The following is a 13,316-nucleotide window of genomic DNA, read 5'->3' as shown; positions in this document are numbered from 1 at the left end:
ATGTATTTCTTTGCAGATATATTCAGAAATATAAAGTGTGTGCTGGGTTCTCACAAACCACTGCATCTTGTCTATGTCAGTTCTAATATCATGCTGTTCATGAAAAAACTTCTCAGAGTTGTTGTTGAAACATTTGTGTAAATATTGCAGATGAACTTCAGGTATTTCACATTTATGATAAATACTGTGTCTTTGTAATTGTGTTTTCAAAAGAACATGTTAAGCTATTTTCTGAATGAAAAGATAAATTACTGCATCTTTGTGATTGTATTTTCAAAATATACTATTTTCTGAATTAATAGGCTCCGTTCTTATACCATGTACATAAAAAATCTCGTATTTCATTCAGGTGATAATGAATTATTTTGTACATAAATAGGCAGTTAGCTTATGTTGTTATTGTTAATGGTGTTATTGTTAATGGATTACAACGGAGGCAGTTGATAGCTCCCTGTAAAAGTATCACAACAAAATGTCAATATGTACATACATTGTATATGGTCGCAAATATAAAAGCAGGGAATACACATGGAACGTTTGTTGTTACTTATTGGTTTAGCTGGGGGATTAGAGAACATGGATTGATGATGTTGGATGTACACTGGAACACTATTTTTTGGACAAAGATATCGCCTATGAGTGGAAAAAGGGATGTGGGCATCGCGGTTGAGTGCAAGGATTATTATGGGGCAGAGTGTCCGAAAGGATTTATGTATGCACACATGGTATGGTTAAATACCATTATGTGTGGGCAGATGACACAGCATACAGGTTAGACTGGCTATTGTGTTGACAGTGAAATGAGGGGATGTGAAGCCGTGTAAGAGGCGATGACTATGGAATCTGTTGCGGCAATAGTTAAGTTTTTTAAGACTTTAAAAGAGAATTGGCAGTTAAAACTACGGTTCTTGATCGCCATTGATGATATTTGGGTAGAATTCTTCAATCCTACTTTCGTCAATAAACAAACACTGGTTAAACATACACTGTCTATTAGTATAAGATACTTGACGGTTATCTTAAGTACATTGAGTGGCTCTCCAAACGTGTACAAATGTTGTTAATGTCTTGTCAATATGATGAGTTTATATCATTTTAAATATAAACACCTCAACTGAAAGGAATCTTCCGCCCATTACAGCTCAATGAGGATCTTCAGATAAAACGAGTGCCGTATACTTAGTTGTTTACAAACAAGGATTTATCTAGCCATGCGCACGAGCATTATAAGCAGATATGGACATTATCGAGTCCGTTTCCTGGGAAGAACCAGTACTTGGTGTCTATGGAGGAGATAATGAAAACGCTCCCCGAGTAAGGAGCGAATCCACGAACTCCCGATCGCTAGGCGGACACCTCATCCACTACACCATCGCGATTTTGCTGCATCAAGTGTTATACCGATTTTTATATTCTTGACGCTTCGTTCTTTATTCATTGATTTTACCCGAAACTTCTAGCCCCACTTTAAATCTTATATCTTTTACCGACGGATTTATCAAAGTGGTTGGTATTAAGCAATGCACGTGTACGTCGTTAAAACGGTTTCGTAAGAACGTCCCGAATCTTGTGTTTTCTACTCCACTTCGACTTTCTAGTGGATCTCGCTCACACTTTTACAGACCTCATGTGAAGATGATATTGAATAAAGAAATTTTGACTGCGAACAATTTTGGCAGAATTATGGCCCTTTGTATGTTTTTTCGAAAATCGAATATTTAGTCCCCCAAATTTTATTGTTTGAACTCCTTTTTGACTGTGAGGCCGATTTTGCTTTACTTGTCACATCTGAACGACCTTAAGGTAGCGCACCCCTAATGGGCACATATCCAAATATAATCTAATTAATTATTTTCTTAATCAGCATCATTTCACTGAACTACATGCAAATTTGTAGGTAGGCTTTCCATGCTTTTTAAAAAAAATATACCGATTTTTTCAAAACCACCCCCACGCTCGGCTTTTGTCCAGTTAATTTTCACCCCTGGGGTATATAAAAGTTCCATAATTTATTCAAATTTCCTAATATGGGCATGCAGTTAATGTGTACAGATGCAGTAAAGGTGTTAAAAGTTTGAACAAGATGAAATAAGTATTCTTTTACAGACATTTATTTTTTGCAAATTTTTATCTATGGAATAGCGCCATGAAATGTGATTTCAGCCAAGTAAAAATTGGGTCGGTTAAAAACAAAGTGTCATAAAATTCAAAGTAGTATCATTTAAGTTTTATTTTAAACTTAGTTTTTATAGAAACACTATATACAGCAAAAATACCAAGAAATAGACAGATTTACCGTTTTCTTTTTGAAATAAAAATGCAACATGCATCATTCGTATTTTCAGCAGAAAATCACCCAATTTAGCCATAACGTTGTTTTAATTTAAAAAATTGAAGGATGTGCATACAAATTTCAACATATTTAACAATGAACATAGCTTATATGCTATATTAAATCAAATTACGTTAGAACAGAAATAAAACGCGTCGCAAAAAGTATGCGATGTCGGCAGGATTCGAACCTGCGCGGGAAGATCCTAAAAGATTTCTAGTACATCGCCTTAACCACTCGACCACGACATCATTTTTTTTTATATCAGAGTTTATTTACAGGTCCTACCGGCCTCTTCACGAGGTCTTTAAGTTCCGACCACGACATCTTCACATTAGTGCCAGCTTAAATAAGACATCCATAAGTAAACAGGTAAAAAGGCTCGTCGATCTTTGAAGAAATCGTGAAATCGTATTTTTCAGATGATATTTGGATCAAAGTCAATATTTATTGTGAAAATAATGTATTCTTAAGGCATTACGTAAACATATATCAAAATTCGAAGTTTGAAAAAAATAAAATGCATCACTCGAAAATAACCGATCATTGAAGATCGGCAATGATCGTAAATTAAATCGCGGGAAATCATTCGGGGTGCGTTACCTTAAGGAAATGAATTACTGCTGCAATCATTTGTTGGCAAATAATGACATTTTGCCTTTTTACAATATAGTGTCCCTCAAACTTTTTTTTCAATTTCGCTAACTGTTCGGCGGATTTCGATTAATCCTTAATGTGAAGTTGATGGTTGCAAACACGTTTGGCAGAATTATGGCCCTTTGTTAGTTTTAACAATATAATCTAGTCCCAAATAGTGTGTCCTCAACCTCTTCTTAACTTTTAAGTGTGTGTTGCTCAAACTTTCACAGCTACACGTGTAGATGATCGTAGAATATTTTTGCTGGGACCTGATATTGACAGAATTATAGGCCCTTGTCGTTGTTTTCAAGTGTTAAGTACTAGTAAATATTTTTAGTCCCCTACCGGTTTCACCGGAGGGGACTTATGGTTTTGTATCCGTCCGTCAGTCCGTTCGTCCGTCACACTTTTCTGGATCCTGCGATAACTTTAAAAGTTCTAAATATTTTTTCATGAAACTTGAAATATGGATAGATGGCAATATGGACATTATGCACGTCATTTCATTTTCTTCCTACGTCAAGAATTCTGGTTGCTATGGCAACTAATAGACTAGAAATACTGCTGAAAATTGCGTTTTTTTCTGGATCCTGCGATTACTTTCAAAGTTCTTAATATTTTTTCATGCAACTTGAAACATGGATAGATGGCAATATGGACATTATGCACGTCACTTCATTTTGTTTCTACGTCAATAATTCTGCTTGCTATGACAACAAATAGACTAGAAATACTGCTGAAAATGGCGGTTTTCTGGATCCTGCGATTACTTTCAAAGTTCTTCATATTTTTTCATGCAACTTGAAACATGGATAGATGGCATTATGGACATTATGCACGTCATTTCATTTCGTTCCTACGTCAAGAATTCTGGTTGCTATGGCAACACATAGACTAGAAATAGTTCTGTGGTGTTTTTTCTGGATCCTGCGATAACTTAAAAAGTTCTTAATATTTGTTCATGAAACTTGGAACATGGATAGATGGCAATATGGACATTATGCACGTCATTTCATTTTGTTTCTACGTAAAAAATGGTGGTTGCTATGGCAACAAATAGACTAGAAATAATGCTGAAAATGGTGTTTTTTTCTGGATCCTGCGATAACTTTAAAAGTTCTTAATATTTTTTCATGAAACTTGGAACATGGATAGATGGCAATATGGACATTATGCACGTCATTTCATTTTGTTCCTACGTCAAAAATTGTGGTTGCTATGGAAACAAATAATAAAAAATATTTTGACAATGGTGAAATTTCTGACAATGGTGGAGCCGGTAGGGGACTTTTATTTCTTGGCAATAGTCTTGTAATTAATATTATTTTTAGTGTATTAGTCCTAATCGGACTTTGGACGACATTTACCCTCAATGAGAATAGTTTTTTTTCTAACAGTAGCCGCGTATCAATGTGTGGGTGAACGACCATTGACAGAAGCTGTCCGTTAAGTAAGTGGAGTTTTCAGGAAGTTTCTTGCACTAAATGATATATTGTGTTTTAGCCCGTTTTTTTTTTCATCTATAGAATTTCCGCACCAACATAGGCAATGTATGCAGACAAAATAAAACAAAAAAACTTGAACAATTGGAATTGTCTTCCCCTCGAGAGAAAAAAAATTGTTCGTTACTTAACTTATGACCCAGGAAATCTTAAAAAATATCTTCATTCAAAATCTTTGATTTACGATAATTGTAGCCAAACACTTTCATGCTGATACAACCAATTTGTAACATTTGAAGGGCCATTACATTGAAATGTCGACCCTGTCTGAAGACGGGTGTTTCCCTGTCTCAATGAACATGTTTAAAAACGATAACTGATAACTAATGTAAATAGGAACAAGAGGCTTCCGTATAAGTAGACCTATTTAAAAACGTGCTGATATGAAACCATCAGGAAGTGGTCCGGATAACTTACGCTTAACTTTTGTCCAATCGCTAACTGTACACCGACTTCTGTTTCACGCGCAAGCGTCTTGTATTTTGAAAATGTCAGCAATGAGTTGTCAAACAATATATCATATCATCGTTACGAAGTAGATGTGATTTGTCTGTGTGTTTGCCCGTCGTTAGTTCGCCTATACGTTTCAACGTATGCACATTTTATTGTATAAAATATTAAAGCTTGCATGCTTTGTTACTGTTGGTATAAAATTGTTCAGGTGTTATTTTTACTATCATAAGCTATATTTACCCATTTATGCCAAGCGTCTAGAAAAAGGCCTTGGCAAACAGCGTAGACCCAGATGAGACGCCGCATGGTGCGGTGTCTCATCTGGGTCTGCGCTGTTTGCTTAAAGGAATTTCTGTAAGAAATATTCTAAATATAGAAATAAATATACTAGACATCCCTAATTTTGAAAAAAATATCCAATTTAGAAGGATGGGAGAGTCCACTAGATCCTGAACACAATGTGTTGAACCTTTGGGGTCCAAATTGACCGCACCTAGAGCTATCGTTATCGTTTCAATTTGCTGCATATTACGAATTTCGCACACACTAATCAGGGACGACACTTTCATAAAAAATGGATTTTACCGCAGAAGAGACCTCCTTTAAACGAAATATACCATACAAGCGGAAAGTGTCGTCCTTGATTTGACTGTGCGTATTAAAAAGGCTAATCTGGGATGACACTACGCAAATGCGCTAAGCCGCACATACCGTAAAGATTAGTATAGCATATATATCAATTACGTTTATATTTCAGAAGATTGATTGATGCACGTTCCTAGTAGAATACATTCGGATAAGGAAAGGAACGTACTGAATCCCGGAAGAGTTCAAACGTCTTAAAACAATCCACTCAAGATGTTAAATTACCTTCTGTAAATGTTATTTTTAGACCGTATACAGAAAATCAGTTCGCGCGTATATATAAAAAGATTTTTGCCGCTTGACTGTTATTCGCTCGGCAAATAACTGATGCATCTTTGTTGACTAAACAGCAACAATACTTACATACATAAAAACACATATGTTAGCAATATTTGTCTACCAAAGTTGATTGTAATTTTAAACATTTTATGTTTTAATTCTTTTATTGCATTTGTCTAGTGGAAAATACAAGTAATTAAAACAATTGTGCAACTTCAAAAATAATTTAATTTTATATTTGGGTTTACAAAATAATACAAAAGATGCTTCGACTTCTAAAGGTTGTTGTGATGTTATTTCTAGCTAACAGCAGTGCGGGTTTTACAACCACTACATGTAAGTATGCATTTATTTCGTTATATTATCCACACGACATAATGGGTTAATTTCTCCATTTATCATTCGTGTGCGTTTGTGTATAGATATGTGTACGTGTGTGCGTGTGTGTTATCTGTTAAAGATATTTTCTAAATAGTTTTATTTGTGTAATTTTGATTATATGAAGTGAAGAGAGATGCTTATCAATCCGGAAAGTGGTCCAGCGTACTTATCATGTGGTTGTCGTGGCCGAGTGGTTAAGGCGATGGACTAGAAATCCATTGGGATCTTCCCGCGCAGGTTCGAATCCTGCCGACAACGTGACTGTTTTGCAAATTGTGTGTGTTTATATATAGCAATTAGTTAAATAGTGCTTTCTGTTTTAACTAAGCGTTGAAAACTTAACTGTTACTTGTGATAAACGAACGTACGTTTACTTATATATCATCATTTCTATCTTATTTCGCACTTTCCTTGTCAGAGAGATAACATCATAAAAAAAGACATTTATCATTCAGCATTTTCTTTCGTTTTGTATAATGTTGTTTGCACATTTATTTCAAACAAATATTGCATCTTGGTCACTCGCAAACAACTTTGTCAGTTTAACGTTAACGCATCGTCTTTGTCAGGGTTTTTTCATAAAGTTTCAGGTTCATGGTTTTGAAAAATATCTGTGTTTACAATTTCTTATAAGGTAAATGAATATATATTTTGTCTGTGCATAAATATTAGTACAATTTGAGAGTACAAACTGGGCGATACGCTCAAAATAACATTCCACGAAATGAACATTGTTGTCTATGTTTTAATGATTTTGATTTACAAGATGAACACCATTTTATATGTATATGTCGCTGTTATACTGAGTTAATAAAAAATATATAAGCCATCTGTATATAAATTCAACAAGTTACTAGTTTCATGTGACACATCAATAATTTATAATGTAACAAATCCATGATTTATAAAATGTGTGTAAATTTATCAAAGAAGCTTTTGTTAAAAGAAGTTTATTAACGGCCGTGTTTGATAGAGCCTACGTTCTCTTACCATCGATTGTATTGTTTGTATTCTTTAATTACTATTATTTAATGTTATGTTGTTATGTCTAGTTGCGTGACAGAGAATAGTGTGTGTGTTGAAGATGAAGATGATGTTCATTTGTATAAGTCTGAATAAACCATCTGTCTGTCTGTCTGCTATATTTGATCAAACAACTTTTAGCATATTATATAGTATTATATAATCTATTGTGTATATTAAATATAAACCTGAGCATTTGAGATTCTCATTTTATACAATATTTTAGATCCCAATACTAGTTCAACCCTGCCGATAACACCAGGCCCGTGCAGTGGAACGCCATGTTTCAACTCCGCCACGTGCCTGCCTTCTGTCACGAGTTTCACGTGCAGCTGTGCAGGCGGATTCAACGGAACAGTCTGTGAACTCGGTGAGAATATGGGCCGTGCTCTGTGAAAAAGGGGTTCAATGCATGTGCGTAAAGTATCATCCCATATTAGCCTGTGCAGTCCGCACAGGCTAATCAGGGACGACACTTTCCGCCTAAATTGGATTTTTGCTAAGAAGAGACTTCATATAAACGAAAACTGTCATAAAAGCGGAAAGTGTCGTCCCTGATAAGTCTGTTCGGACTGCATTGGAACCGCTTGCTGGACATCTTGTCAAAAGTCTAAATGTAAATTTTTGACTTTGAAAGATTCACAAATAGACGTATTTTTCCGCTCATCGGGCTTGTGCCCGGCCGATGAGCCCTACGATACCGGATCATTTTGTAGCATCGGGCGGCGTCCGGATTAATTTTTAAGTCGCACTTAATATTTTTCCCGACGTCGGGCCCGGGAAGGAATCGAGTTGAGATATATAAAAAAAGATCGGACGAACAACGCACGGTTATCGCCCGGAGATCGCCCGACATCGTATTCATGGAACGTGTATCGGCAAAAGTCAAGGTATTTCGCAGGGGCATATACATCGGCCGGCGACCGTCTGATTGCCAGAGGGCCTCCGCACGATGACCGCCGGACGCCGGACGGCATTCGTTACATTTGATACACGTACAATGAATTCGATGTCGGGCGCACGCCGAGCGATAACCGTGTGTTTATCTCCGAACTTTTTTCGATCTCATCTCGATTTCTTCCCGGGCCCGTCCACGGGTAAAATTTTCCGACAGTGGGTTCATGGAACGTATATCAGCAAAAGTCAATGTATTTCCCTGGGGATTATACATCGGCCGGAAACCGTCTGATTTCCGGAAAGCCTCCGCATGATGACCGACGGACGCCGGACGGCGCTCGTTATGATTCAATACACGTACAATGAATCCTATGTCGGGCGCACGCCGAGCGATAACCGTGTGTTTATCGTCCAATCCTTTTCGATCTCAACTCGATAACTTCCCGGACCCGACTACGGGTAAAATTTTCTGTGTGATTAAAAATTAATCCGGACGCCGCCCGATGCGACAAAATTGCCCGGTGTACGTGCGATCATCGGCCGGACGCCAGCCCGATGAGCGGAAAAATACGTCGTCCGCTGATCGGACGGTTATCGGTCTCTATTGGTGACTGAGGTATTACCACAAAATAATTTTCGGGGATGGGCAATTCTATTTCAATATGAGACAGAATTTTGTTTTAATATGTGTCAGTATTATTCGGAAAAAAACACACAACAATGTCACAATGCCTCTTAATTAAGTTTGTATTTGCGTTAAGTCAAATGTAATGCTTATATTGATTTAAGGGTTCTTAACCTAAATGCGCGCTTTTATCATCTGACACACATAGGCATATTGCATTGATTTCAGACATTGACGAGTGTCTGAATTCCCCGTGCACAAACAACGCTCAGTGCTCTAATACTTATGGGAGTTACACGTGCCATTGTAGACCCGGGTTTGCTGGCAAAAACTGTTCGGGTAAGCAAGCCATACGCATTTAATTGACTATCGGATGTTAGTCATACTAGATCTTCAACGTTTGTTGTTCAAAAACATGTTTGCTCTCATTGTCGGAATGTACTGAATATACCGCTTCTCCGTTACAACCGCTCCTCTCTCCGTGAACACGAGGCTTTAGTGCATGTTCGGAATCACTCAGATCAGCAGACGATGTATTCCTTAAATTTGCCTATCTTACGGAGGAATCCGGAGATAGTCGATGTAATACGATTGGCTCGTAAAGTGTCATCCCAGATTAGCAGTCCGCGTAGGCTAACAAAGGGAGGACACTTTTCGACTCAACTGGAATTTTGTTTATAAGAGACTTCCTTTGTATAAAATATTCCATAAAAGCGGAAAGTATCGTCGTTCATTAGCCTGTTCGAACTGCAGAGCTAATCTGGAATCACAATTAACGAACATGCATTAAGCTCAGTTTGCGGATTTGAGCGACCGTCGGTTCTGACGATGGGTGCGATGTCTTAAGTGGACCGTTTTATTGTGATTAAAATTAAGATTAAAACAGAACGGTATTTTAACCTAAATTAAATAGTATTAATTTTACATTTAAAAAGCATGTTCATGAAATTAAACCTGAAGGTCATGTTTCAGATCCCGACCATTGCTCCTCCAATCCGTGTCAAGGTCACGGCGAGTGTCGCCACAACGTGACGTCATTCTACTGCGACTGTTTCCATGGCTACAGTGGAGCTACTTGTCAGATTAGTACGGCGATATTTTTATACAGTTTTTAAAGTTTTACAATGTAAAATCTTGTTATTATTCCAGCAATTCATGATTCATACCTCATAAAAAGAGACTAAATCACACAGCTTAGTAGTAAACCCCAAATTTAGGTGTGACTAAAACCAAATGTGCATGTTCAATGATCAACAGATTGAGGCTGCATTGAATGTGGCGGAAAAGCGGAATACTAAAGAAAAACTTTGAATATGAATTGTTTAAAAAAAAAACATAAGTTAAAAACAACAACGTATTTTCACTATTTAAAGGGACATCTGTTATACTGACCTAAAATAGCGATTTCATAGCATAACTTTCAATCAATCTTTGTACAAAAAACGTCCCTGTAGAAGGGAAGGGGCATATCATCATATGAGACGCGTTCTGAGAAAACTGGGCTTAATGCATGTTCGTAAAGTATCGTCCCAGATTAGACTGTACAATCCGCACAGGCTAATCAGGGAAGACACTTTCCGCCTAAACTTGATTTTCGGTAAGGAGGGACTTCATTGAAACTAAAAATACCATAAAAGCGGGAAATGTCCCTGATTAGCCTGTCCGGACTGCACAGGCTAATCTGGGACGACACTTTACGCACATGCATTATGCCCAGTTTTCTCAGAACACGACTCGTATTCTCTATTTCAATTATAACTGCGCTTATAAATTCGTTTATTTTCACATGTGTCCGCGAAAGGCAAAACAATTACGTTGTCGGCAGGATTCGAACCTGCGCGGGAAGATCCCAGTGGATTTCTAGTCCATCGTCTCAACCACTCGGCCACGACAACCACATGACGAATAAGAATGGGCTTATTATTTTTTTAATTATTTATTTTCGTCTTTAAATGGACATCTTTAATACATACATAAATAGCGATGTCATAGCATAACTTCCAAAACTTGTAACCACCGAACGGGTCCGTAAAGCGTGTGTGTGGAGGGGGTTGGGGCGGGGGGCGAGGCCTTATCCTCATATTCTCTATCAAATTGCAATTCGCTTTAAGTGTGTTCTGTCCAATATTTCCTCAGGCAACAGTGCGTACTCCCAGATCCAGCCGCTGGCGGGCCACTAAATGATCGAAATTATTCAAATTAACAATCACGCGTTGTTTGTGAATCATAACACGAACTATTCCGTTGTAAGAAAATTGCTATACTTTAGGAGCGCGAGCCTTAGAAAATGAAACATTTTCTGGTCGCCTGCACAATACGGTCAAGGTAGAGCAATTTACGTTTAAAATTAAATTTCAAATACATTATGAGAACCGCTATGTAAAAAGGGGATTTAATGCATGTGCGTAAAGTGTCGACCCATATTAGCCAATGCAGTCCGCACAGGCTAATCAGAGATGAGACTTTCCTCTTAAATTGTATTGTTCGCTTTAAGGTCGCCTCTTCTTAGCGAAAAGCCAGTGAATGCGAAAAGTGTCGTCCCTGATTAGACTGTGCGGACGACACAGGCTAACCTTGGACGACACTTTACGCACATGCATTTAACCCCGTTTTCTCAGAGCGCGAATTAATATATAATTATTATATATTTAGATGAGGACGCATGCGCAAGCTCTCCGTGCCAGAATGACGGCACGTGTCAAGACCTTGTCGGCGACTACGTTTGCAGATGTCAGAATACATATACGGGCAAAAACTGTGAACAAGGTATTGCATAGCGTTTTTTCCTAATACTAGTAATTTATTTACTGAATATAAGTAATGACGATTGCGTTTAACGAAGAGCTTTTAAATTCCTTGTGTTCTTGAATACTTCGAGAAAATGTAAAGCGCACCCGTGTGGTCAAATTATGGCTGGGAAATGACGAGCTTTAATTTTTTCCTTGGCGAAATTTGGTGAACAATTCTATTTAATTCACATGTTGCTTGCTTTTGAAATTATTGATTTATCATAAATTTGATTATTTCTTTCAGAAATCGATTACTGTGATCCATCGCCGTGTCAAAACAATGGCGTCTGTCGACGTCATAGTATCGGATACGTGTGCGACTGTCCTGGTGACGTTATAGGGCTCAACTGTGAGCTCCCTATTCAACAGGTAGCCGGTGAAACTTACATGTGTAACACGATTTCAATAAACGCGGACTTCCATTGTGAGAAAACAATAAAGCCTCGTGAATTGCTTGTGCAGTAGTAATTAATCTTTAATAAAAAAACCGTTATTTTCACTGAATGATCTCTTTTAAGGTCTGTGACGGCGACCAGTCGTTTTGTCTGTGTCAGATGAACGGGGAACCAATCCACGTGCCGGTGCCAGACCCTTTCCGAGACGACGAGAAAGAACGATATCTTGAGACGGGTATGTAATCGGCAATAATCGCAGCTTTCTTTCAAAACTCTGCGCAATAGCCAACCCTTCAGCAAAATGGTTTCCGTTGATCAGAAGAAATGCAATGCGCAGGGGACGCAACTGGGGCAACGTTTATGTTCTCCTTGCACGTTTTATTCGCTCCATGCAGCAAGTTTGATAATTCTTGTGTTTAGCTTTTATATCGTTCTTGTGATTCAAATAACCATTTTTTGGTTGTTTAGGGCAGTATTGATGCGGAAGACTTTGTCAATAAATCGGAATATTTCAATATATGTGAATATTGGTTCCATTACAATATGTTACCATGTTAGAATTCGTGTTTATTCTTTAACAGTTTGTCTACATGTAGTTTCTGTGTTTTGATGTGTCCTGTTTCACATTTAGGAATTATCGGGTATCCTGTCGGCCTGGTAATAGGAACATGTCTGTGTGCGTTATTCCACTATACGATTCGTCCCCGATTCGTTTCGTCCAAAAAACGCCCGTCTTCTGCTGCTTCGTCATCATCCCTTTCGTCCCAAGAATCTCAGCAATCGGCACCACCGCGGTATTCTACTCTTGGATATTCGTCTTCTGCATCCCATGTGTGAAATCGAATACTTATAGTTGAACCTTGTTCTGGGAAAATGGGCTTTAATTGTTGCATGTGCGTTAAGTGTCTTCCCAGATTGGCCTGTGAAGTCCCCACGGGCTTATTATAGACGGCACTTTCCGGTTGTATGGCATTTTTACGTTTAAAGGAAATTCTTCTGGACGAAAATCAAGTTTAAGTTGATATTGCCTCCCCTGATTGGCATCAACAGGCTAACCTTGGGCGAAACTTTACGCACATGCTTTTATTGACAGATGGGAACCATGTGCATATCATTTACATGATTTAAAGCTATTGAATTGTTACTTTGTCACATTATTTATATAACGACGGATGGTTCTTTACCATGAAATATTGCTTACAAAATACCTCGTACATATTGTTACAATCTTGTCCGCACCATCAACGTTTCATTTCATAGTATGGGCTTAAAAAAGTATTTTATTATTATTATTATTGTTGTTGGTATTATTATTATTTTTTTTATTATTATTATAATAATTATTATTATATTTAA

At 37.6% G+C, this 13,316-nt stretch overlaps 1 protein-coding gene and 2 non-coding genes across 3 annotated transcripts; 2 read left to right on the top strand and 1 right to left on the bottom strand.

Moving 5' to 3' along the window:
- Positions 1 to 5,895: 5,895 nt before the first annotated feature.
- LOC127874865 (fibropellin-3-like) lies at positions 5,896 to 13,258 on the top strand. The gene is made up of 8 exons (XM_052419526.1): positions 5,896 to 6,186; positions 7,481 to 7,624; positions 9,005 to 9,115; positions 9,749 to 9,862; positions 11,429 to 11,542; positions 11,810 to 11,934; positions 12,084 to 12,195; positions 12,592 to 13,258. Exons 1-8 carry the CDS (start codon positions 6,114 to 6,116, stop codon positions 12,795 to 12,797), a joined length of 999 nt encoding a protein of 332 aa, XP_052275486.1. The 5' UTR covers positions 5,896 to 6,113; the 3' UTR covers positions 12,798 to 13,258.
- Trnas-aga (transfer RNA serine (anticodon AGA)) lies at positions 6,408 to 6,489 on the top strand. Its single transcript has one exon. It is a non-coding gene; the product is annotated as a tRNA-Ser (tRNA).
- On the bottom strand, positions 10,590 to 10,671 carry Trnas-aga (transfer RNA serine (anticodon AGA)). Its single transcript has one exon. It is a non-coding gene; the product is annotated as a tRNA-Ser (tRNA).
- Positions 13,259 to 13,316: the final 58 nt, after the last annotated feature.

The sequence above is a fragment of the Dreissena polymorpha genome, chromosome 3 (genome assembly GCF_020536995.1).
Source record: "Dreissena polymorpha isolate Duluth1 chromosome 3, UMN_Dpol_1.0, whole genome shotgun sequence".
Classification (NCBI taxonomy): domain Eukaryota; kingdom Metazoa; phylum Mollusca; class Bivalvia; order Myida; family Dreissenidae; genus Dreissena; species Dreissena polymorpha.
Note: the sequence above shows the minus strand (reverse complement) of the source record. Positions and strands in the feature narration are given on the sequence as shown.

Coding starts and splice junctions, on each gene's coding strand:
- LOC127874865 (XM_052419526.1), top strand. CDS start 6,114: ATGCTTCGACTTCTAAAGGTTGTTGTGATGTTATTTCTAGCTAACAGC. Junction 7,625..9,004: donor CGGAACAGTCTGTGAACTCG/GTGAGAATATGG, acceptor CATTGATTTCAG/ACATTGACGAGTGTCTGAAT. Junction 12,196..12,591: donor AGAACGATATCTTGAGACGG/GTATGTAATCGG, acceptor TTTCACATTTAG/GAATTATCGGGTATCCTGTC.